The 27,957-nt window shown below is 34.9% G+C and overlaps 1 protein-coding gene across 1 annotated transcript; it reads left to right on the forward strand.

Moving 5' to 3' along the window:
• Window positions 1-799: 799 nt before the first annotated feature.
• On the forward strand, window positions 800-27,925 carry LOC306848001 (PHD finger protein 19-like). Its single transcript, XM_079382303.1, has 15 exons — window positions 800-1,053; window positions 3,094-3,299; window positions 4,643-4,724; window positions 4,916-5,011; window positions 7,549-7,643; window positions 7,729-7,877; window positions 9,639-9,734; window positions 11,181-11,249; window positions 11,820-11,940; window positions 13,249-13,316; window positions 13,600-13,740; window positions 14,161-14,227; window positions 16,474-16,559; window positions 19,355-19,450; window positions 25,389-27,925. The coding sequence occupies exons 2-15, from the start codon at window positions 3,120-3,122 to the stop codon at window positions 25,720-25,722; spliced, it is 1,680 nt and encodes a 559-aa protein (XP_079238429.1). The 5' UTR covers window positions 800-1,053; window positions 3,094-3,119; the 3' UTR covers window positions 25,723-27,925.
• The last annotated feature ends 32 nt before the right edge of the window (window positions 27,926-27,957 follow it).

Consider the following 27,957-nt stretch of genomic DNA (forward strand, 5'->3'; position numbering starts at 1 on the left):
TAACTTTCATAACATTAATATTGTCCATTGTCCATTATATCATGCTCAAAGATTCATTACATTTGAGTTATAATCTATCTATCTATCTATCTATCTATCTATCTATCTATCTATCTATCTATCTATCTATCTATCTATCTATCTATCTATCTATCTATCTATCTATCTATCACTATATAATCTATCTATCTATCTATCTATCTATCTATCTATCTATCTATCTATCTATCTATCTATCTATCACTATATAATCTATCTATCTATCTATCTATCTATCTATCTATCTATCTATCTATCTATCACTATATAATCTATCTATCTATCACTATGTAATCTATCTATCTATCTATCTATCTATCTATCTATCTATCTATCTATCTATCTATCATTATGTAATCTATCTATCTATCTATCTATCTATCTATCTATCTATCTATCTATCTATCTATCTATCTATCTATCTATCTATCTATCTATCTATCATTATGTAATCTATCTATCTATCTATCTATCTATCTATCTATCTATCTATCTATCTATCTATCTACTTAGAGTTGTACAGTACACATAATAGGTAGGCTATAATCTAATAGGCTATATGAAAGTCTAATAACACTGTATAATTTCTATCTATACGGATAAATCTCGTGTATATTGTCAGTTGTCCGCTTTCATACTCAACACGAGTTTCATCTCTGACTTGCAGTCTTTCCCCTGTCATGTTGTAGGCTACTATCAGAGTATTTAATGTCTTGTTGTCATTGGAGCAGTGCTTCTGTAGCCCCTCCTCGACAGAGCTGCTGCTGTACTTCCTGTACGCGGATGATGATGATGATGATCGGGTTATGTTAATTACATAAGCAAAACGTAAATGATTCGCGGGAAAAGGTGAAAAAATGGCGACGTTCACTGACTGCATATCTGCGCCGCTTGAGCTGTAAAAACATCAGAAACTCTTACACATCGCGAATGGGATTTGGGGCTGCCAGAGGAGGAATAGCTGCACTTTTGGCGCGTTTTACCCGCGGGATTGGAGAGAAATAAATCAAAGCGGTAATCTCAGCGCAAAATGTGTTTGAATGTAACCTTATTCAAAATCTGCAACATTGTAGTGCGTAACATTCCCAGCTGCACTGATCTGGCGAACTTATTCATGCATGTGGAAGAGTAATAGTGTGTTCTGAGCATGTGTTATGAGTGTGACAGTCCCTGAGAGAAGTTTTGGTAGTGCGCAAGTTTTCCAGCATGCCTGATGATGATGATGCATGTCTTCAAATGGGGAGGGAGTCCGTGCAAAGATTCATAGCGGCTATGATTTATTTATAACTGTTATAAGCAACTCTTGAGAAGTGGGCATGGCTGTTAAGTGACTTTTCATGCAGGCGTGCATACTTTTACAGTCGATGCAATAGTTTTCTGTCTTATTTCGTGTCACGCGGAGAAACAGCACGCTTGTTTTATTCTTATGTTAGTTAAGTTACTGTTGAAAATCGTGTGATTCTGGTTTCGATTCATTTGAATATTTGTAAAAGGGGTCTGGTGCATGATAGCAGAGGAAAACTGGCCGAGAATCAGTTAGTCTGAAGTTCACATCCTGACGATGAGTCAACCAGCTCTGTTTCTCTGCTCACTTTTTAACTCATTAGGGTTGAGATTGAGTCAGGCAATATTCCCCATGCGCACTGTTGTGGTTGGACGAATATATATTTGCAGTTCTACAGATTTCCTGCGGGTTGTCAAACCATCATGCACATCCAGTACATACTTGCTTACCTGGATCACTTTGAGTGATTCCCAGCAGGGGCTTTATTGATAGGATCAGCTTTGTTGTAACTACATAACATTAAAGCCTATTAATAGATTAATTAATAATTAAAATCAGTTTTAGCTAAAAACTAGAATAATGTGTGTAATGTGTACAGCTTTTATACATTTCTTTTTAAGACACTCCTAGCGAGTTTATTTTTTTTTACTCGCAGTTATGGATTGTTTGTATGTTGATTCAACTCAGGGATTTGAATCTTTTGAATCTGTTCACCTAAAAGATTTGTTCACATTGACTCACTTACGCCATTAGGTGGCGACAAGGTACGAGTCATTGAATCACTCAACTCAATCTACACTGAATCGTTTATTGTCCTTTATTTATAAATTCATGTCGACAAAATCGGTTATGAGGCTCCAGATGGAAGCCGTGATAGGCTGATGTTTTAAAGCTACCTTAAAAGTGTTGTAGTCTAACTTGTTTGCAGAAATTTCCCTTTTATTTTGAGATGTTTCCTTGAACACTGAATCGTTCATTAAAGGGGGCGTGTTCTAAGAGTAGGTCCAGCCAATCATATTGCGTCCTCACAGGCTTTAATCGAATGCTATTTGCTCATGCTGTTGTCAGTCCTTGAACGTTGCAAGTAAATATGAAAAATTAATTCAAAAACTTCTTGTAAGTAATAATGTAACAATATGAATTATTTTGCTAAATGGTGTAATTATAATGAGAGTTCAAAGGACAGATTACTGGTGGGTAGGTACTTGAGCATTATTGAAGATGCTGTGTTAGACAAAAAGGTTTGGGAAACTCTAATTAATAAGTGGACAAAACTGCAACTATCCCCTGTGTTGATTCCAATGATTTTCCCCGAGAACTTGAAGAGTTTAAAACCCTAATTATGCCAAATGAGCCATGCATTTAGATTGATGGTGCTCTGCATTTATGCTTATTGATTAATTGTGCATATAAATCCTTAAAACCTTTTTCGATCTGTAAATATCTTTTGGGTTAATTTAGATATTAAAAGAACTGGAAGACTTTTTGCTGCCTTTTCTGAGTGTTTATTTATATATGCAACTGGGCAAAACCCTTTATTATGTCAATCTTTACCATGGTTTCTATGGGATTTCTTTAATATAGAGATATGTGGTCCCTAAGGTTTTCATATTTAATCCATTTGTACATAGAAAAACACCTACAAATTCCAAAAAAGTGTTTTTGTATGAAATATTATGCAAACAATTCCACTGGGAAATTTCACATGTGAAAAATGTGGTGTAATCTGCTTATTATGTATGATTTGTTTGTTCCTACTTTGCTTTCAGGAAGTGTAGTTGTGTCTATTGTCAGCATGTTGGAATCGGCCTGTCGGGACGGATATCTGACAGTCGGGTCGGAACCTCTAGAAGCCAAGCACCTGCTTCCCAAGAGAGAGAAATCCTGCAGTGACCAGGAGACCAACTTGACCGTGGGCCAGTACGTGCTGTGCCGCTGGTCTGATGGCCTTTACTACCTGGGCAAGATCCAGAGAGTGAGTTACTGACACTATAGAGGTTTATATACACCTGAACTGAATGCACAGAACATCTCTGTTTTACTACACACACTGTATATCCTCCTGGGACATGGCAACATGAAGCATTGGAATTAAGTCGTTATAGTGCTTGGAGCATTAAAGGTATAGTTTACCCCAAAATTAGCTGAAAATGTACTTACCCTCAGGCCATCTGAGGCAGAGATAAGTTTGTTTCTTCATCCGAACAGATTTGGAGAAATTTTGCATTGTCATTTGCTCATCAATGAATCCACTGCAGTGAATGGGTGCCGTCAGAATGAGAGTCCAAGCAGCTGATAAAAACATCACAATAATCCAGTTAGAAATCCACATGACTCCAGTTCATCAAATAATGTGGGTCTATAATAAACAAATCCATCATTAAGACATTTGAACTTTAAACTATTGCTTTCGGCTAAAATACAGTTATGGGTTTTGACCAGAAGCGATGCTTTAAATTTAAAACGCCTTTATGATGGATTTTTTCTTTGCAAATACGCAGCTTTCCTCTTCACAAGACATTACTGATGGACTAGAGTCATGTGGACTGCTTGTAGATTTTTGTGATATATATTTTTTTTATCAGCTGTTTGGACTCTCATTCTGACGGCACCCATTCACTGCAGTGGATCTACTGGTGAACAAGTGATACAAAGCTAAATTTCTCCAAATCTGTTCTGATGAGAAATCAAATATTTCCACATCTTGGGTGGCCTCAGGGTGAGTACATTTTCATCAAATTTTCGTTTTTGGGTGAACTATTTACTTAAGAACATTTGATTCATATTTTTATGTAAGTATTCATTTAGTGAACATAGATTAATCAGATTGGCACATAGCCTCTCAACTGTTATTAACAATATTTTTGTATATAATGTTTGCTTTCTAATATATTTCATAGAACAATTAAAATAATGTTACTTATGTCACATTGCCAAATGTCATATTTAATTGGAATATTGTTAATTTTTACCCTGTTCAAAGTGAAAAAACATGATGTACCTCACAAAGGACATTATTAAAAAAAGGGACATGTCTTTCTTGCAAAAGAAAATCATACTGTGCTTTGAAAGCCCAGGATGTCCACGTTAAGATACACCACATATAAAAAAGTGTGCCATTTGAAATTGCCAAAAATCAATGTCCCCTACAGAGGACAAAAATGAATTGCTGGGTCCCAGGAGGAAACATACAAGAGATGTTCACGACCCGGTTGCATGCTCTATAATCATGAATAATTTATTTGGCAAATATATATTCATGTTTATTACAGTTTTACCTTTCTCAACACATACATGTCTTATTCCATTTCCCTATAGGTGAGCTCCTCAAAACAGAGTTGCTTTGTGACATTTGAAGACAACTCAAAGTTCTGGGTGCTTTGGAAAGACATACAGCATGGTAAGAGGTTGAGTGGAATATGAGTGGGATTTTTAATTTAAAAAATAGCAGCAATAATTTATCAGCAAGCTAGAAAGCAGATAGTTTGTTTGATATGTCAGTGTGTCCTATGAGATGTGTGTGTGTGTGTGACAGTGTGGTATTACTGCTTTGTGAGGTAACTGAAGCTTTATTCTCGCTCTCTTGCACAGCTGGTGTCCCTGGGGAAGAACCCAAATGCTCAGTGTGTTCTGACATGTCTCTGGTTCCTGGTAATGAAATTCTTATCTGCGGGAAGTGTGGAATAGGTGAGTCTGAGGCAGACATGGGCGCTGCCTGTATCCTAGCTCATCGTGTAACACACCAAACCTGGATATATCACAGTAAAACAGCTTGTTTTTGCTTGGAGAAAGTGGTGATTCATTTTGAGGAACTATTGGCTCAGTAACTCAGTCATTAGTGATGCTTGCATCACTCATACTATTACTCATGCTTAGGGTTAAGGATTTGGGATTATTTGTATGCTAATGTACAGCTGACTGTTAGCAGACAAACACATTTAAATTTAGATTTTGTCTCCTCCAGGAAAACAAAATATTAGTAACTGATCTTGCACTTAGAGGTAGATACAAATGTCTCCAATAAAATGTCCAATACATTTTTATTATTAATAAAAGTAATAACTTATTTGTTATTTGTTGTGGTAAATTAATGTATTACAGTACACGTGGACCAATAAACATAATAATACGTTTTTTGGGTGGGATGGCTGATGGTTATTCTGTTGGTGTCAACTACACCCAAAGCATCCTACCAGCTATGTAGCCACATCCTGCCTATGTCTTTGGGAGGACCTAACACATTATAATTTTTTCCTTTTATTTTAAAGTAATGCATTTGAACTATTTGCAAAAAAATTGGTATTTTCTGAAAGGCTTTAAGGAAAGCCAGAAAACCACATTCATTACAATAATTAATAACAAGCACATATTTATTCTTAAAGGGTAACTTTATGGACTTTCAACCAGTGTTTTATTTTACAATGCTGATAATATAAGTAAATGAACAATGTGTATTAGGGTCAATATAGTAAATACTCAGTAAATATTCATCCATGACGTGTAATATTTTGGCTTTCATCACTAAACATGATAATCTTTCTTCAGAAAAAATATTAGCAAAATCAAAAAAGTTTCTGAAATTTGGTTGGTTTGACACGGAATGACCCATTATTTTTCCATGTTACCTGCACCAAGATATCCACATTTATTTGTCTGCAAAAGGCCACCATATGGTGTAAAACACATAATTTTGTTGTTAATTTTTGTATCCCCACTTACAAATAGTCTGAGCCCAGTGCATTATGGGGGCTGAAGTTTTCCTAACTTTTTTGCCACAGCCCTCTTTCTCTGTTTTCTGTAGTCATGTAGCACTGATTTACAAAAAATTGCATTTATACTACATAGACAGCCAAGTTTTATTAAAACATCATATTGTCAGCAGTGAATTGTCCCTTTAACCTTGTGCCTAATATGCTGAAATATGTGAATGTTGCTTATTTCATTACATTAAATTACAAATTACACTATATGAATGACTAAAATTATGCTGTATTTTTAATTTAAAATGACAAAATTTGACATAAAAGGAGTAGTTTGCATTAGGGATAAGTGAGGCCAATGCGTAGCCAAAGGTATACAATACCTTAAAGATGCATATGAAGCAAGTGCCGATGATGGGGTAAGATTCAGCCCTATTATTATTATGATACAGTGCGATCTGATTTCGATTCAATGCAATACGATGCAATGGAAAAAATATATGATGATATGCAATTCAGTACGGTACAGTTTGCTTTTATTTCTTTGGTTCAGACAGACAGCAAATTATAAATGAACTTAAGTGCCTTGTGACTTCTAACGCCTCGATCGATGTAGTGCTGTGATACATCATATTCACATAGCGGCAGTGGTGATGAGGGAACACGCTTCAGAAACAGAGAGGAGAAATCAATCTACATACAAAATATTGGTCACAAAATAATAAAAGTATATCACATCTACTAATAATTTAAATCACCGATGCGAATCTTACCATCCTTGGTTTGCATCACTTAGTATTGCTGGCGTTCATTTATCATTTCTATCTTAAAAAGGTTTACATCAGAAAAATATTTCATATTCAGCTAATTGCTTCTTACTTTGCACTCTTTCAGCTGAAGCACTGTGCTGAAATTTGCGCTTGGCTTTTGTGAACAGTAAAGCCTGCCTTTTTTTATTTGATTGACTCGGTTTTAGTCTTTTTGACCTTATTGAATGCTGTTATTGTCATCTAACAACAAACAGAACGGTGCAAAGCAGCATCAAGATTATCAAATATTGTGGGGGATATCTGATTATACGATGTCTGTGGTGGTTACGGCTCTGCAGCACTCGCAATTTCTTCAGAAAATGTGGAAATCTAGTAATATAAATGTTGCTATGACTTCTTGCATGATGCAACGGCTGGGGAACTTTTCTGCCTGTAGATAAAACTGATTAACATGTACTTGTGATGATGTATTTTAAAAGACTGGAGTGGAAAATGTGGTACAGTTTGCATTTTAAACGCCATAGCGTGGAGAACTATTCTGGGTGTCTTTGATGACTTTAAGGGGGTCTGGTAAGACTGCACTACAGTAATGACTCGCTGGGGACGCAGAAGTGGCTCTCTGAAGTCTCAAGGATTAGTGTCGACTTCAGCTCTGCTGTTCATATTTACACATCTGATTGAGTCCGAGTCGATCTGCTTTTTTTGTGCTAATATTTGTCCTCCATCCTTCCACATGCTTGCCTTGCATCTTCAGGCTATCACCAGCTCTGCCACTTGCCCCCAGTGGAGAGCTCAGCTGACCTTCATCCATGGTTCTGCAGGAAGTGCATTTTTGCGTTAGCTGTGAGAGTAAGTCCTTCATATACACTTTCCATAAAAATGAATGGGGGATCAGGGAGGCCGTGTTGCTGACGTGTGTTTCTTTATGTGGCAGAAAGGGGGAGCTCTGAAAAAGGGGCCAATCTCCAAAGCGCTGCTGAACATGAAACAGGTGCTGCCCTATAATCCAGAGGAGCTGGAGTGGGACTCTTTGCACCGTACCAACCACCAGCAGTGCTACTGCTACTGTGGAGGACCCGGAGAGTGAGAGTCTCTTCTCTTTACATTCTTTTTGTGCTCTTCCTTAATTGATTTATTTTCCTGCTAGAGGTCTAGGCATTTGGCCTCTGTACTAAAAACTGATTCAGTGTAGTGTACACGCAGCAAAGAAAATTGTAATGTATTGGGCATAGCATCTGTCACATTGTCTGATAGCATTGGGACGTTTGATTAATTGTAGTCAAGTGGTTTGTTTGTGTGTTTCAGTGAAGTAAAAGCAGTGAGGAGAGCGTGACAAATGCACTCACACATCTCTGCCTCGTGTGCTCGCTTGCTGTCTGCTCACTCAGCGCAATCATTTTGATCAAAACAAAATTGTATGTTACGCAACCAACGACAGAACAGGGACTGTCACAAGATTGTTGAAAAAGAAACAGTTCCTACACTGCTTAGGAACAGTAGTCATCGGATTATTATTAAAGAAATTGACTTTGCCGTGACACTGAATAGATGTCATAATGTTAAACATACAATAAGTTATACGTTTTATGTTTTACTTACAACGACTATAACCAGAGCAGTGTTTTACTCTAAACTACTAAACACTAAAATGACTTAAAACCATTTTATTATCTTATATTTCTAACAAACTGAATAAAATAAGTTAAAGTACTACAATTACTAAAACTAAAGATGAAATAAAAATAAATTGAAGCTTAAACAGAAGTATAAAAAAAGCTATTAGATATATTAGGCTATTGGAAATAAAAACTACAGAGATAAAAAAATAAACTTAAAAAAATGACAAAAGTATACTGTATAACAAACCAAAAACTGAAAATACAAAAATAGAATCCGGTTCAAAATATTAAATAAATAGTATCAAAATTAGTGCTGTCAAACGATTAATCGGGATTAATCGCATCCAAAATAAAAGTTTACATATGAAAAACATATTATATGTGTATACTGTGTATATTTATTATGTGTATATATAAATAGAAACAAATGCATGTATATATTTAAGAAAAATTGTATATTTATATATTAAACATTTTTATATAATATAAATTGTATGAATATAAATATAAACATGTTAATACATGTAAATCTTTTCAAAATATATACTGTATGTGTGCCTTTATGTATACAAAATAAATATACACAGTAGACACACATATATTGTGTAAACAAAAACAAAATAATAATAAAATAACACTGTGTTACATATAACAATACTGTATTGTTACATATAACAATAGTTATTTGTTATATGAGTATTTACTAACATTTGCTAACTGATATGATTCCTCTCTTTTAAATATTTTACCCGGTACATTATTTTACTGAAAAAGAAAATACATTTGTATGATGCCTTTGTGATCAGCTATAGTGATCTGTATATGATGTTATCATTAATTTCATGAAAATATTAAAGATGCTACCCTTAAATCACCCACCCGTTTTGTGTTATAGCATTACTAAAAACACAAGTGTTGTATTAGTGAGTATTAAAAACAAAATATTATTACTGTGCTTGGTCTCTAAAAATGGCATTGGTGCTACTAGACATAAAGCTTCTAGAAACATCATGGTTATGCTGCGCTAATGGTTTTGCTATTGCTGCTGTTCTACACACACCATCCAAATGGAAAGAAAGAGGTTTGAGCATCGCTCCATCACACCACCAGTTTTGCTTGCTTTTATTTTTGTTTATACAAAAATGTAATTGGTCTGTTTAGGTCTTTGTGTTTTGTATCTGATAAGAAACACAGTTCATTTCTTATTCTCTGATTTTCCCATCAGGTGGTATCTGAAAATGCTGCAGTGCTTTCGCTGCGAGCAGTGGTTTCATGAGGCGTGTACGCAGTGCCTACAGGAGTCCATGATGTTTGGAGATAGGTATGTACTGTACAGAGCTACAACGAAAGAACTTGCATCAATATTCTGCCATCCTTTAGTATGGATTTCTCATCTTTCCTCTCAAATCAATGAACTTCCCTGAAAAGCAATTGGCTTTCTATCATTAAATGTAATTAATGTGATTTTGTCATGGCTGAGGGGAATTTTTAGGCACAACCTGAAAGTTGAGCACCATGCATTAATCTTAAGTAGAATACTGGTGTTATAAAATGGCAACAACAGTAATATGATGAAACAAAACAATATCGATATATGGTTAAAGAGTTAAATTATATTAAATATTCAGAAAATATTAAATGTTTGAATTATTATTATTATTTAAATAAAATAAACAATGATTAAATATTTGAATTATATTAAATATTTGGAATATATTATATATTTAAATTATATTAAATAATTATTTAAACAATCGAAATAAACCATGATTAAATATTTGAATTATATTAAATATTTGGAATATATAATATATTTAAAATATATCAAATATTTAAATTATTATTTAAATAATAAAAAATAACATTCTTAAAGCAAAACCTCTCAATAATCAATATGTAGTCGAAGTGTTAAATTATATTAAATATTTAAATTATTATTATTTAAATAAAATAAACAATGATTAAATATTCAAATTATAATAAATATTTGGAATATTATATATTTGAATTATTATTTAAATAATAAAAGTTAACTATTTTTAAAGCAAACAGTCTCATGTAAAAAATAAGCAATAAATAGTTAGTTCAATTATATTAAATATTTAAATTATTATTTAATACTCAAAATAAACAAGTATTAAATATTCAGAATATATTATATATTTAAAATATGTTCAATATTTGAATTATTTAAATACTAAAAGTTAACAATTCTTGAAGCAAACAATCTCTCATGTAAATTTTTATCGAACCAGCTACACATTTTTCTGATCACATGGTTTAATTAAATTAAATAATTTATCAAATCTCATTGGTCTAAAATCCAACTGCACATAACTGTAAAATCAGATATCCTCTGATTGGCTGTGATTGTGTTGTGCCGCCGTTTCACATTTAGTGTGTACGGACAAATTGCTTGTCGCTGAAAATTGCTCTTCGGTGGCTTCGAACACCAGATCGGTCCAATCAGATGTTAGGGTCGGCGCTATCTGTTTTATAATGAAATATAAGCCATTGCTTTTCGGAAAGATCAATGAACGCAATAACCAAAGTGAAATTCTATTTGCAACATCTCAACGGTAATGCTTAGTGAATATTACGACAAACTTAATGTGGCGTCGCACACAGGCGAGATTACATGCGTTAAGGGATTTTTAAAAATCATAATGACACTGTCAAGCATGATTTTTCTGCAGCCGCAGCGCCGTTTGTACCTCTCCAAGGTGTGTAATTTAAATGCCTCCATTTTCTGTCTTTTCTCTCATAGGTTTTACTTGTTCATTTGTGCGGTGTGCAATAAAGGAGCGGAATACATCAAGCGGCTGGCTCTCAGATGGTAAATGGCAGCTCCTCTTTTCCCCCTCGCAAGTGATTGCGCCCAGATCCGTGTCAGAATTATTATATAGACAAAGTGTTGGATGTGATTGATGCGGGACGGAGCTCTCGAGCCAGAGCGTTTTCTCTCCAATTCAGAAAGTAAAGAGGGGACATTGCGGTTATTTTTTTTAGAGTAGAGTATGTCTGGACATTGATTCTTGCTTTTTGTCCCAAATGAGAAATAGCCATTTGAAAGGAAGATTTGGTGCTGAGAGGATTTCGTATGATAGCAGGGGATTACTCTTGAAATACAGTGAGCTGGATGTGTTGGATATTTAGGTATGAAGCCAGTCTCGGTTCAGATTTAAGCTTTATCCTTCTTAAAAAGTCTGGTGTGTTAAAATGGACCTTGCCTTGTGAACGGAACGGCACTCTATTTAACGTTCACCATGTGACAGTTCATGCAGATTTTGGCAGCGTCATTTGATTTAAGAGAATTTCTGCTTTAAGACTAAAACATCTTAAACTTAGTCTCTAGAATTTTACGCAAGATTTTCTTGTTTTCAGTCTAATTACTTTTCATTTGTAGGGTGGATGTGGTCCATCTTGCCCTGTACAACCTGGGAGTCCAAAGTAAAAAGAAATACTTTGAACTGGAGGAGATCCTGACCTTCATCAGCAACAACTGGGACCATTTCCAGATGGGCAAGGTGATACGATCAAGCTTTTCCTGTCGTTTAATATACACAAACTTTTTAGGAAAACGTTAAAGGGAAAGTTTGTCATTTAAACAAAAAAGTGTAGTGTAATTTTTGGATAGGCTTTGGGTGTACGTTCGATCAATAAGCAACTACCCAGAGAGAACACCCTAGTGACATCCTAGTAACCACCCAGAACACCCTATCAACCACATGGCCACACCCGGAACACACTAGCAACTGCATAGCAACAACAATAACACTCTAACAATGAGCTAGTAACCACCCAGAACACCCTAGCAACACCTAGAACAAACTAGCAACTGCATATCAACAAATAGAACACACTAACAACCTCATAGCAACAACCGGAACACACTAGAAATGTGTTAGAAAACAAAAACATACTAGAAAACAAACCTTAGTAACGCCCTAGTAATCACACAAAACACCCAGCAACCACACAGGAACACACTAGCAACTGCACAGCAGAACAACCAGAACACCCTAACAATGCCCTAGTAACCACCCAAAACACCCTAGCACACAGCAACACCAGGAACACACTAGCAACTGCACAGCAACAACTAGAACACCCTAACAACACCCTAGTAACCACCCAAAACACCCTAGCACACACAGCTACACCAGGAACACACTAGCAACTGCACAGCAACAACTAGAACACCCTAACAACACCCTAGTAACCACCCAGAATACCCTAGCAACCCTAGCTTGCGCGGCAATGCAGTTGAAATTTTTTTACTTGCATGGAAGACGCGATTGAGGTGAATATCAAACACGTCACCCAATTTGCATCATTCGTGTCGCCTGGCACTTTGCATTGACTGATGTAATCTACTTGTGCAAAAACATTAATTCGCTTTTTGTGTGCACACACCATAGCAACAACCATAAGACTCTAACAATGACCTAGTAACCACCCAGAACACCCTATCAACCACACTGCAATACCCAGAACACACTAGCAACAGCAAATTAACACCCAGAACACTCTAGAAACGTCCTAGTAACCACACAGAACACCCCAATAATGTCTAAATAAATTCTAATAAGCCCTGCTCTTGTCATTCTAACTGTTTGTTTGTTGTCAAGTGTAATCTGAGAAAACAGCACTGCTAAATTGCTCCCACTTCTTTATGGAAGACTTAACAACGACAGCAAAGCCTATGGGTTTCATTTGTCTTCATTGAAACTTAACAGCTCAAGACACCAGCAAAAGAAATGTCTCATAATAAAACACCATATCACACAATCAGTTTCTCGCAAAGACTTTCTTACCTATTTCTTCCCCTTTAGCTCTCCAATACTCCTCTGTCTGAACGGGGCCAGTATATTCTTGATGCCCTCAACAACTATAAAAGCAAGTAAGAAAACATTTTTCCTTTTGTTTTCCTCTCATTGAAATTATGCTTGGACTTGTTTTAATTCATTTGAATTTATTTTGAAATATTACATTAATTTAATTCATAATTTTTTTTTTATTATAATTCAAATTTATTAAAACAAAGTAACAAAGTATTTTATAATAATTTTATATATATATATATATATATATATATATATATATATATATATATATATATATATATATATATATATATATATTTATTTATTTAATTTTTTTATTATTCTGTCCCTTTGTTTTAGGTTTCTCTGTGGCAAGGAGATCAAGAAGAGGAAATACATTTTCCGACTAAGGACAAGGGTCCCTCCTAACCCCCCATCCAAGTTGTTTCCGGAAAAGGCCCAGAACTGTGAGGGCCGCAAGAAAGGGGCCAGCAGAAGCAGGTTAGTTTGAGCATTTCTGAGCGCCTTATCGCCTTACTATCTTTTGTTGATGTCACATGGAATCATTAAAATTAATTATCATGAGACTGATCCCAATTAAATTTGATTTGGTTTACAGTGCTGTATGTTTCTTATTTATCCAGTTAGTTGATCTTTATTTTTACTTGATGCTTCAAAGGAAATATGGAAACTTTTGAGAAATTAGACTTTGGCAGTGAATGCACTAAAAGACACATGGCTTCTCCCCTATAATTGAACATTTGACAGCCACAATCCTGTTTAGGATTGAGTAATTTCAGCTCTCAGATCTGTATTGACGTGCTTAGTGGGTGGAGATAATGCGTTGATCGACAGTTTATTTAGTTCAGTTGTTATTATGCTCAGTTATGATTGAATGTTTCTCGTTTTCCTCTGTTGCAGTAGCTCTGTTCCTGCAGAGAAGCGGAGGAAAAGGGCCAAGTGGCTGCTGGAGGATGCTATTCCTAATGTAAGCTTTGTCACTTTACTGCGACACCAGCCGGATGACATGACCTTTCTTGTCTGGTTGAAAACTGTGTTCTGCTATTACTGTTATTACTGTAGAACTGTCTAATAAGTTTTAAAGAAAAAAAAAGATGCAACTGGCTACACTGATCTATAGCATTTTCAAACTATTTAACACTATTTTTAAATACTGGATGAGTGTATTTATCAGTGGTCAGTTAATGAGTTGCTCAGTGACAAATATTGATATTTAGAGTCGCCAATACAATTCAGATTAGATGGATTTTATATGCACATACAACCCCTTTCAATAATTTTGGGTTCAGCAAGAGTTTTTTTTTTTTTTTTTTAAGAAAAAAAGGATGCATTAAATTGATCAAAAGTGACAGTAAAGATATTATAAGATTACAGTTTAAATTTCAAATAAATGCTGTTCTTTATCAAAGAATCCTGAAAAAGGTATCCTCAGTTATTACAAAAATATTAAGTAAATAGTATAATACAACTGTTTTCAACACTGATAATAAGAAGAAATGTTACTTGAGCAGCAAAAATAGGTTTCATGTGACACTGAAGTAATGGCTACAAAAAAAAATCAGCTTTGCCATCACAGGAATAAAGTACATTTTTAACAAATAAATTCACAATATTGCTGTTTTTACTGTCTTTTGATCAAATAAATGCAGCCTTGACAATCATTAGAGACAACATTAAAAATCGTACCAACCCCAAAATTTTAAATGGAATTTGATATGTTATGCAATTTAATAACAGCAAATAATACATGCTCAAAACTTCTGAAATGAAATGAAGCCTAATAAAAATATTTAAAAACAGGAAGTGTTTGATATCCATTCACAAGGCTTTCAGACACTTTGGTTAATTGGCCAGTTGGATACAGTTACCAGAAGGATGCTAGGTTTCTTAAAATGGTTACGTATCAGATGTTTAATTGGCCCAGTTCAGGGAGGGTCCCACACTTTTTGCCATGCCGATCCCATTTGATCTAAAATATTTACTTGAAGTACCTGCTTAGATTTAAGATTGAATTCGCCTGTTCGTGGTTCTCTGAAGTTGGTTAATGGTCATGCAGGTAAACTACTAAAATATTTTTTTTGTAAATGTTTTATTTGAGTTTTTATGTTAAAATGATTTATTTATTTATTGTAATTTTACATTGTAATTGATTATCGGGTTTTCATCAACTCACAAACCCCCGGCAGTTCACTCACGAACCCCAGGCTGGGAAACCTGATATATATTGATCTATCACTAAACCACACACACAAACTAAATAATTCAGTTTGTGCATTGAAATCAGATTCATGAAGAGGTGAAGTGTTGGACTACTGAGACTATGTTTGACCTGTCAGTGCGAATCTGAGCTTTCCTTACCGAGATTTTGTGCTCTAGCACTTCTTGAAGTTTCTAAAATCCTTCAATGGCTTGCTCTCAAGCAGCCGAGTGAATTGCTGCTTGTTTCTTTCAGCTGTTTTTCCACATGCTTTCTTATGTACGGACTTAAATCCGATTTAAATATGACCTGTGTGATGTTTACTCTTCGATATCTTCTCCTGCCTCTCTTCATCTCTCTCTAGCATCTGCCTGCGCCCCGTGGTGATCTTCTTTTCATTCCTTGACGCCTGCTGCCATGCAGACCTTGCATTTCTCCCTCGATTCTCATGTGTTGTTTTGTCTCTTTCTCGCCTTTTGCTCTCTCTCTCTCCCTTGCCTTTTTTCTCACTCTGTTGGGGAAGCTACTTTGAAAGCCAAGCTACAAGCTACTCATGATTTCAAGTAGCTGAACTTTAGTCAAGCTAGCCTTTAGCACAAGAGGTCAGCTGCACTACAAGCCACTAATAAAAAGTATTCACACTTCTGACTAAATATAGTTGGGTTACGTCTCTACTTTTAGTTTGTCACTCCCCAGCTCTCTCCTACCCTCTCATTCTGTCTTTCTACATTTTCTAAAAAGGATTACATTCATCCTCTGAAGCATTTAACTGACAAATCCTTCTGAGAGGTCTCCAGTCCCCAGACGTGCTTTACTTGAACTACACATCCTTGACACTCCAGGCAGCACGGCTAATAATGCCATGAGCAACTTCAAAGGCGGCAAAGAGTGACTGTAACAACCATCGGCATAATCAAAGCTGTGATTATCGTCATCATCCGAATGACGATAATCAGACGATGCAATGTAATGAATTTAACATTGTATTTCATGCTTTGTTTGTGCCATCATTGCAGAATGACCTCACCTCTACCTGGGGCACCAATCATCACATGGCCAACATATTCGACTTCACGCTGGACGAGCTGCAGAGTTTAAAGAGGTTACTTTTTTATTTTAAGACATTTTATTGTCTATTTTATCTATATGCAAATTTATCTATTTATTTAAAATATACATTTTATTGTCTATTTTACATTTTATAATTTATTAATTTTATATAATTTCATTTTTTCCTCATTTGTATATTGCTTTGGATAAAAGCATCTGCTAAATAACAAAATGTAATTTTATTTAGATTTGTAGAGTGAACGCTATATATTTATAAGTATGAAATATTTATATTGTTTTTTTATTTGAAGTGTTATCCATAGAATTTTGTGAAACTATGGGAGGTGGTCCTTGGTCCAACTTTTTAGTTGTGATATAGTGTCTACATTTCATTCACAAAATATTATTAATAATGTAAATAGTATTATTATTTTAGCTGCAGTGTAAATGAAAAACTCAACTGTTTAACTCTTGGGGAGTTGGAAAATGAGCCTATTTTTTAATAACCATTAACTGGTTTACAAACATGAATTTAGTGAAATACTGTAATCATCTGTCCACAAACATTGATCAATAAATATGCAAATGCGAAAATAATGCTTAACTGGAGCCTGTTATATACTCAAATGCACATTAAACTTACAGCACATGCAGAGATGGAGGTCTCTCCATTGTGAACTGATGCAGCGAAAACACTGAATTACAAACTAATATGTAGTGCTACAGACTATATATTTATTGAAATCACCTCCTTTTGAGATCTGATAAGAGCACTAAGCCATATTGCGCTTTAAATTTTAGTTTGTTTGACAAATGCTTTGCCAAAAGCAATAGTGCAAAACACAACATTAGAGACCTGTTATGTTATTATGAGAAGTGTAAAATATTTTCGGTTCATTATGAAACAGTGGCAGGACAGAATAGACCATGGCGGGCAGCCAGAGTCTAGGTAATTAATGGGAAACGCTGTGTAATTATATATTGTAGTTTTAATGTTTTAAGCTCTTGTGTTACGTAATGTCAATAAATTTTGCACAATCATTTTTTCCAATAAAAAATATAATAAAAATAAAGACGACAAGATAATAAAATCAGATAAAGTATCTAATTCATTAAATGTTCACAAATAGGCATTACCACATGAATAAAGTGTAAAAAATATTATATACCTAATGTGAATGAAACCACCACAGTGAGATAGATGTGAGTTCATCAGTAATGTCATCCGTGTTTTTCAAGTGTTTTGCATTTTAAATTTAGTGTGGAAAATTATTTATTAAGCCATAATGTTGCATAATCAATGTATGTTTGGTACTAGTTCTTTATTCACCCTTGTCCTCTTAGTGACTTCATAATCCGTGGGGACCCCGAGGCACAATAAGCGCATAATACAGATATCCGCAATTAAGCGCATAATACAGATATCCGCATGCTTCGGGTTTGATGGCTCATTTGATACGTCCGCCCTTTCAGAAGTCGCCTCACTTGTGCTAAAACTGCCAGAAATTAATTGTCGCCCTTCCCATCAATGTACATAATGAGGTCTCAATCAAATTCAGTCTACATTCATCAGTCTCTCTGACGGTAACAGACAGCAAGCTTAACCTTTTCTCATTACCTTTGATTTGAATACTTAAGCATCTATTTATTGGCTTTCGAACAATCATGCTCATTTGCATCCATTTCCCTTTGAAATATCGGAAAGGTCTCTCACTGTTTCTCCAATCACAATCCCACCCCGCAGAAAATATATTTTTTTATCAACACGGCGGGTGAAGCGATTTAATTATACTTTTCTGTAAAGGTTATCATCTCTCAAACAGGCCTGAATAATGAGAGAATTGGAAACACTATTGGGGCAGACAAAGCTTTCAGAGGCGAAAGCGGCTGTCTGAGAGGGATTGTTGAGGAGTATAAAAGAGAAATCTGGAGTTGGTTTCGGCCATAATAAAAAGGAGACGTTGGGTTTCATCACAAAGCCGTGAACTGTAGTTAATGACTGCCATCCTTTGAATGCTAGTCCTGATAAACTCTTGTAGTCACAATCCCATCGCCGTATAATGTGTTGAATAGCAAGCAGCAGGTCGGATCAACTGTATTCTTTTGTATTCCTCAGTTTTGGCCTCTTGAGTATGGCTGAGATTAAACTTATTGAGAAAGATAAGAATAGTAACATGAAGTCCAATTGAAATGACTTTCTTTTTCCTCCATTACTGTTTTATTTGAAAATTTGCAGCTAAATTAACTAAAAAAAATCTGAGCCGAAGTTTAAATGGTGTTATTTCAGAACGAGCTTTTATTTAGATTTTTTCAGTTGTTGTTTTTTTTTGTTTTAGTATTATTTCTTTGTGCTTTTGTCATTTTTACTAGATTTATATATATATATATATATATATATATATATATATATATATATATTTCTATTTGGCTTTAATTATGAATCATTTTAATACTTCATCTTAAACTTTTTGTATTTCAGTTACGCGCCTGGGCAACATATACAAATTTCCTCTAATTTAACTTTTATCTAATTTATGCATTTATTGAATAGTTATCTAATTATTTATTTCATTTTATAAGCTTCATCATGTTTTTTTTTTCAATTAATGAAAACGTCAGCCATAACAACACTGGTTTCAATCAGTTCCTGGTAGATAAAATCAAGCTACACCTTTTTACTCACTTGATATTCTGTTTTTACTCTAAAATGTGTCACAATATGGAAGTAATATGGGTAAGAAGTTAAATGGGAAGTAAAATGTTTCATGTTGACTGTAGGTGTTTGATGCTTTCACTTGTGTTTCTTTCTTCATCGTTATCTCTCAATTTCTCTTCCTTCATTCTTAGCACCAGTTCAGGACAGACGTTAAGTATGGACCAGGACTCCACCGATGCAGCCAGTACTTCTGGTTCCGCCACCACCAGCGTTTCCTATGACTTCAGGTACAGTTCATTTTCTTCAGTTCTGCAGTATTTGCATAGGAACATTCATCCTATTCTATATTTGTCAACTCCCTGTGGCACTGACTAGATTATAATAACCACATTTGGTCAGAACAGATGTATATTAGCACAGAGAATCTTTACACAATGATTTGCACCCTCACAGTGCTGCTGAAAATTGAAGATGCATTCAGAAGTGTTTGGGAATCAGATTGTGATCAAAATAGAATCAAATTACTAGGTGCTAAAAGACTTCCAGCTCTATTTTGCATGCTTTTTTTTAAAGGGGTCCTATTATGCTAAATAATATGTCCTATTATCCTCTTTTACAAAGTTTTGATTTTGTTTTGGGGGTGTACTAGAACATGCTCTCATGCTTGGTGGTTCAAAAATCGCATTATTTTCCACATAATTTACATTATTACAATACCTTTCTCCCCAGCCTGGCACAAAGGCTCGATTAGTTCAGGGTTTGATGAAGGCCCGCCTTCCGAAAAACTAAATGTGTTGTGATTGGTTTGCTGTCCCAGTGCGTTGTGATTGGCGAACAGCTTAGACGGTGTTTCAGTACTGCCCCACCCTTTGCCAAAACAGCAAGTTCGTCAATATTGCTATATCAATTCAGACCTCGAGAATATTGAACAAGAGGATCACGCAGAACCTTTGCGAATATTACAAGACATATTAAAGTGGTAACATTATTGTTTTTTTTGGGCTAAATCACGTTTTAGATAGGATGTCAACAACAGCTTAAAAATAACTGCATTTACTATGTACAGATAAGTGCAACGGTAATATGTATTATATTTATTGGCCTTTAATTCTAACATTATAACATGAATTGCAGTGAAACTGTTATACAGTTGAATTTATTTATACCATAGTCCCACAGATTTACACTGTTTGTGGCGGCATATATATGCAAATTAATTCTCAGCCAGCAGGAACGCTGTTGGAGCGGGAGAGAGCGAGGTTTCCCCGGTAACGCTGTACACAAACCAGAGCTCCGCTCACAAACGCTGCTTTATCAGACATTACATGCAAGATGAAATGAAAATGACATCCAAAATTTTCTGAAAACAGTCAGTTTCCATCAGAAATACAGTGATATAAAAACACCCGCACCGGGTTTTGATTTTGAAACGTGTAGTGCTCAACCAAGCGTTCTCCCCTCCCGCCAACCATTCAAATTTCGGTAGGCGGGATTCATTTTTGTGATGTCACAAATGCAGGAAAACAACTTTGTAGTCCAAACGAGCCGTTTGTTGTAGTTCTTGAAAAGGGATTTTTTAAAAACGAAATATCTCCCTTTGGAGTGGACTTTGAGATTTGTAACTTTGTAGATCTTTTTATGCCCAAACATACACACTACACGCTGACTAAAATTCAAAAAGTAAAAAAGCATAATAGGACCCCTTTAAATATGCGTAGTACAACAAAATGCTCTCGTGAATATGTTTATTTAAAACACAGCCAGTTACATTTCAGAAAACTTAAAAATACATCTAACACACTAGTAACAGTTCCCTGCCAGTGAGATTAATTTAGTTGTCTGTTTGAAAACAACAAAAGTTGCGTTGTTTGCAGTCTTTGTATGTATAAAATATTAATGTTAAAAACATGAATGAAAAGACCATCTGGCAACAGATGCAGCACAGGTAGCATTATATAAAATTATTATTATGACAGAGTTGCAGTTCAATGTTAGCATTTCTTCAGTTTTTTTGTCTTTAAAAAGGAATTGAATTCATTCATTAATATATTATGTTCAAAAAAATTTATTGAAAAAATAATAAGATTGAAATTCTTGCTCACACTGCAGCTAAATATGAGCTTGTTTAGCCACAGGGCTGTAGATTCAGCAGCAGCGCAAAATGCTGGTGTGATGTAATTCTTCACAGGTCGTTGCGAATCACTCGTACTCTTGTAGATCCTTGCAACAGCATGTTTTAAATAAGTGAAGTCAATCCAGTGCATCTTTCCAGTCCAAATATTTTCCCTGGATTAACCGGTGACCCGCTGGAACCTAACCCTGAACTACAATTTAAGTGGGTTTGCGGTTGCTTTTTGATGCAAGCCTGAGGGATTCTAGGAGGTCATTTGTCATGACATTTGAAGTGGTGACATCAATGATTGCAACTAAAGCACCGGGCCACCAGGGTGCCTCTAACCGCTTTGCTTTTTAATATACATGAGCTCCAGCAATTGTCAATTTGACTCGGTCGCTGGATTGACCGTGGTGGGTTTGCTGGAATTCTAGGCCTGTATCCTCTATGCTTTTCATCTTGCTCTTTCACAAGTGTCCTCTTTGCGGCTACGCTGCAGCGTAATCAATATTGCTGTAGTGGGACAATTTGGCAGCGCGACTGTCACTGTAGATTCTCACCTCCCCTGCTGGGGTTGCACTCTGCTGCCCACGAGTTAAAGAGGAATAACAGGCGTCCATCACCACCTGATGTTGTGTGTAAACCGTCTCTGACAGCTCGCAGAGAAATATGCTGTCAGATTATGGATTATTTATGGTTATGGCCACTTGTTTGCTCCTGTTTATTTTAAAGATGGAGTCTGAAAACGGCAGTAAAAGCATGCTAGAGCTGAGAATGCCATCAGTCAGTTATGAATTTGGATGTCATTCATTTCACGTATCTGGGTTTGCTTTTGTGCTGAAGGTCAGATTCTTAAAAGAATATTCCATGTATTTTCAAGCTCTACTGTGGTGTGTTATTGATTATTGCAGATTTGTTTAGGTTATGCAGTTTTCACAAACCGTGAACAGGAAACATGTTTATAGTAATCACTTAAAATGGAAGTCTAGGGTGTCTAGGGTTCACTTGGTCATGAAAAACCTTGCAGAGATAGCAAGAAATATATATAAAAAAAACAAATCAACATGGAAACAAATATAAATAAAAATGTAAATTTACATAAAAAATGTAGGGTCTGTAAGATCTTGTTCTTTTAGGTTGCATTTATTTAATTGCAAATGCAGTAAAAAGTAATATTATTAAATAATATTAAGGATTAAAATGTAGTTCATTCGTGTGTTGAATTTTTAGCAAATATTACTCCAGTCTTCAGTGTCTAAAAAGTTACAGAAATCGTTCTAACTGATTTGTTCAGAAATATTATATTATAATATAAGAAATATTTCTTATTATCAATGTTGCTGCTTAATATTTTTTTGTGGATCCTTTTTTTGTTCATTTTACTGTTATTGGTGAGAAAGTATTCACACCGACTGGTTTATAAAAATATTAAAAATACGTAATGAAATATCGTAAAAGCAAAATGATATTTAGGATTAAAATATAAAATCTTGAAAACATTGTGTTTTATATCTATAGTGAATGTATATTTTTATATTAATGTTCATGTTCAAAAATATTACATTACTTTTAAGTGCAGACTTATAAAATTTTTATAATAAAAAAAAAAATGACTGACTGGAAAAAGCCATGGATATTATTAAAAAAGTTCAAGAATGCTGAAAAGCAGAAATATTCTGCATGATTTTGATCTGCAAGCGGACATTTCTGGCAGACACGGATGTGATCTGCAAATAATTTTCACATTTTCTGATTATGGGTCAAAGTCAGAATTATTAATATGGTGAATCTCATCAATGCAAAAAAAAAATATATATATATATATATATATATTTTTTTTTTACCTAGTCATAACCTGAATTTAAAAACAGAATGTAATTTTTTTTCCATTTCCAAGAGTATTAACTGACTGGCAGCATGACATACATACATTTAGTACATCCTTGAAATAAATAGTTCACCTAAAAATGAACATTCAGTTATTATTTTCTCACTCTCATGTCATCGCCACATCCCTAAAATCTCATTTACATCTACTTGAGATTCAAAATATTTATTGGGAAAATGATGACGGAATTTATTTCTGTGTGAACAACTTCTTGTATGCTTCTGTTCCTTCTCTAGTCTCTTGAACTTTTCTTTTAGCCTCCCTCACAAAGCTTTATTTTCATTGAGAAATGTTTCTGACATGCTGTTCTCTTAGCTGAGTCACCGCTGTAAGTCACATTCTTCAGAAGCTCATCATCATTCTGCTAGTCATGCCTCATGTCCCGCAGGCCAGATACTCATACAGTTAGTAATCCCTTATACTTGTCCTGTATTTTTGTTTTTGTTTTATCACCCGCTGCGCTAGGCCTGGAGAAACCGCGACCAAAGAAAGCAAAGGCCCGCGTGCAGAACATGCAGTTGGATGGCTGGCTGGTTGGAGACTCTGCCAACTCTTTGAAATCTTTCCCATAGTTTGTCTTATTTATTTTAGGATATGAACGCTCATTAGTATTCTTGTAATGTTCCTAAGGGTGTTTGGAAAGAGGCGGGGAGAGAGGGTGGAGGAAAATAAACACAACTTGGATTTTCTCGACTGGAAAAGTTGTGAGGGTCGACAGATCCCTGTCCCCTACTGTGCATCCTCGATGTGGGCTAGATCAAACACTTCACAAACACATATCTGCTTTCCGTGCTTGGCTTTCATGTACTAATACTGTTTAGCTCTACATCCCATTTTAGCAGCTGTAATGATTTCTGAAATGGAGGTTCTCAACATCGGATTTTTGATATCTTGCTGTGATTTCCCATGTTATGCATGCCCTTGGGCAGAAATGTGTGGTCATTATGGGGTTTATGCAGATTGGAAACTCCCCAGAAGATTCGCAGCATGAGAAAAAAAATACCTAAAAGTCCAGTTCTGCTGCATGACCTTTAAAACGCCATAACGCCCACAGGGGAAAGTGAAAGGTGATGGCGAATGACTAGGAAGTAAAATTCAGTGTTAAACAGGGACATCTTGTGCTAGACAGTATTAGTGCATCTATAAAACTGCATCTGTTTCTTGAGATTTATCCACTGGATTATACAACAAATAATACATAAGTTGCTTTTTTAAAATATTTGTATCCAAGCAGAACACACAGTTGTGCACATTTTTAACCAAAATATCAAATAAACCATCAAAAAATATTATAATAATAATATTTTTTATATTTGCAGCATGCAGAATTCATACTAAGCTATTTGTGTTATGGCTAGAATATCAGGACAGCTTTAGCTTCCATTTCTAATGTCATAAATTATCCAGAAATGTTTCCAGCTATGATTAATTAATTAATAATTGTTTTAATTATTTTATTGAACTTTGAACCTTTCAAAGGTTTTGGGGTCAGTAAGTTATTAAAATATCTTTAAAAGCAGCATTTATTTGATTAAAAATACAGTAAAAATGGAAATATTTGTGAAGTATTATTACAATTTAAAATAACTATTTTAATAGATTTGAAAATGTAAAAAATAAATAAATAAAAAGCCATTTTTTGAAAATTTTCTGTGCCATTACTCTTCAGTGTCACATGATCCTTCAGAAATCATTCTAATATGCTGATTTGCTGCTCAACAAACATTATTATTATCAGTGTTGAAAACAGTTGTGCTGCTTAATATTTTTGTTGAAACCATGATACATTTTTTCAAGAATCTTTGATAAATCTTATGTCAATTGCATGTGTTCCTGCTGAATTAAAAAACAACAAAATAAATAAATATATATATATATATATATATATATATATATATATATATATATATATATTATTTTATTTTTTAATTACCTACCCTAAACTTTTGAAAGGTTGTGTATTTATTTTTTCTTCACGTTCCTTATATATAATATGTGTTCTTTTTAAAAAATGAAATGATAGCAGACTATATACAGTAATTAAAGACCATATATTCCATCGTGAACATGGTTTGATTTGATTACCGGATTGTATTGTGAAGATATAATTTCCCCCCACCTCTGCAAATTGTTTATATGAGTTTATATTGTTTTTCGAATATTTGAAATATTCTAAAAAAAAATTGTGAAAGACAAGTTCATATGTTTCTTACATTCTTTACAGGAAAAATGTGGGCAGTCGGAAGAGGAAGTTGCCCTTCTCTAATTACACCGTGCTGGCCACAAAAAGAGAGATGGTGGAGCGTGAGCTGAGCCCCATCAGCATGCCCGGAGAGGAGAGTAACGTCATGATGGAGAACAGCATCGACAGCCACACTTTTGAGAGCATCAGCGAGGACGATTCCTCACTGTCTCACCTCAAGTCTTCCATCACCAGCTATTTTGGGGCGGCCGGTCGGCTCACCTGTGGGGAGAAGTATCAGGTTCTGGCTCGCAGGATCACACCTGAAGGCAAGGTGCAGTATTTGGTGGAGTGGGAAGGAACTACACCTTACTGAATATCACAGAACAGAGGTGTGGAACAGATGGGCCGCTAAGGAAGGTTTGACGCAGTCCCCCCCCCCATAGTTACTCTCTGTTTTGCTTTTCTGACCATCATAGTTTCAGAGTTCTAGTTTTGTTTTTGTTGTTTTCCACAAACCACGTATAGTGTTTTTTCTGTTATTCTGGTCTTCTCACATGTGAGACGTTAACGGCTTTGTTTTTCTTGAAGTCATTTGCAGTGTTCTTTTAGGGCACTTTAAACATCACAAACATGATTGAGTCTAGTAACATACTAACCTTACACCGTATAACATCATTATTAGGTAGCAGATAAAAGACAGTATTATACAACATGAAGTCATTTCAGTTTAGTTTTGGGATCCAAACAGTTTAAAAGCATTCGCCCCGTGAGTATTCAGGAGTTTGTATCAAGTTTATTGGGTTCACTGTTCATCCAAAAATGAAAATTCACTGTCAGGGTCACTGTCTATCCAAGATAGAGATGAGTTTGTTTCTTCTTTGGAACAGATCTGGAAAAATGTAGGATTCCATCACTTGGATCCTCTGCAGTGAATGGGTGCCGTCAGAATGAGAGTCCACACAGCTGATAAAAACATCACAATAATCCACACCACTCCAGTCCATCAGTTAATGTCTTGTGAAGCACAAAGCTGTGTTTGTAAGAAACAAATCAATCATAAAGATGTCTTTATCTTCGGACCGTTGCTTCCAGCTAAAATACAAGTCCTCTATCCATAATATTGCTTCCTCCAGTGAAAATGTTGTCTTGTCTAATTCAAGAGAGAAATATGCATTAATCAAGCAATGTTTACAAGCAAAAACAGTCCTAAATAAATATGTTGGTGGATTTTAATGTGAGAGGGAATGAAGGGATGGACTTGTTCAAATGTTTAAAATTAAAATGCCTTAATGGATTTGTTTCTTTGTTTCATTCACAAGATGTTAATTGATGGAATGAAGTGGTGTGGATAACTTGTGGGTTATTGTGATGTTTTTATCAGCTGTGTGGACTCTCATTCTGACGGCACCCATTCACTGCAGTGATGTAATGCTAAATTTCTCCAATTATATCGTGATGAAGAACCAAACTCTAAATCTTGGATGGCCTGAAGGTGAGTAAATATTTAACAAATTATCATTTCTGGGCAAACTATTTCTTAAAAGTAACTCATTTTGATTCCTTCATCTCTCTCAGTATTTTTTCAGAAGGAATATATAGCGATTTGTACACCTAAGATTAACAGTACAGCGGTACTTTTTTAGCTATGTTAAAATATTAGCACTTTCATTCTATCCTGTTCAACCATAATTTTTGAATTTGTTCTAGGTGATTATATAACCAAAGTGATGCAAATACTGTTTTGAGAAGTATTTTTCTATTTTATATGCTTTTGTATGCTCTGGCATGCCAGATTGGATAAACAAGACCTGCTTTGAGAAAGCAGAATGAAACTGAAAGGGGAAAGTGATCATTTGCATTTAATTAGCAATAGAATTTGCCCACATGTCAAAGTCAAATCAATGTTTTTACAGGATCTCCAAAGAGTGTTGTTATATTTGAGATTGATCTGGAAGTAGATACATGCACTTATCGGCTGATTGGATTGACTGGAATATTGAAAGATATGTGAAGTTTTAAAGCTGTCAGGTTCTATAATTTGACTTCATTTAGTTTTGTAGTACACGACATTATAAATATACTTTATTATTTACATGTATATAATTGGATATAAGATTAGCCCCATTTTATTATTGCACTATTAACATGTTTTATCAGCTATGCAAGCTATTATTGGATAAATCGACCTATATTTTCTAATTGATTTTAAAGAAAATGTATAAAAAATACTTTTTACTTTTATAATATTTCCCCAAAGGAAAAGCATTTGTGAAATTGAAATTTGTCAACAAAACACGATGATGTCTTTGTATGTCAACTTGCTCACGTTTCATGAGAAGTTTTATATTGTGGTTACAAGTTTAACAAGGTTTAGAAAAGAAACACCCTATTGCATTTGTACAAGATTAAAACAATGCAGTTTCGAAAGCTTTTATGACAATTTTTCTACACAGCACCCTCAAAGCCGTATATGGTAAACATGAATGTTTTTTGTATCAGTGTTCAAACATGTTAAATGTGCAAACTTGCATTCATTCATTCCTGTTTCAGACCATTAAAACAGTTTGTCAGCAATAACTGTGTCTCTTATGTATCTGAACAAACATTT

This window comes from Barbus barbus (assembly GCF_936440315.1).
Source record: "Barbus barbus genome assembly, chromosome: 28".
Taxonomy (NCBI): domain Eukaryota; kingdom Metazoa; phylum Chordata; class Actinopteri; order Cypriniformes; family Cyprinidae; genus Barbus; species Barbus barbus.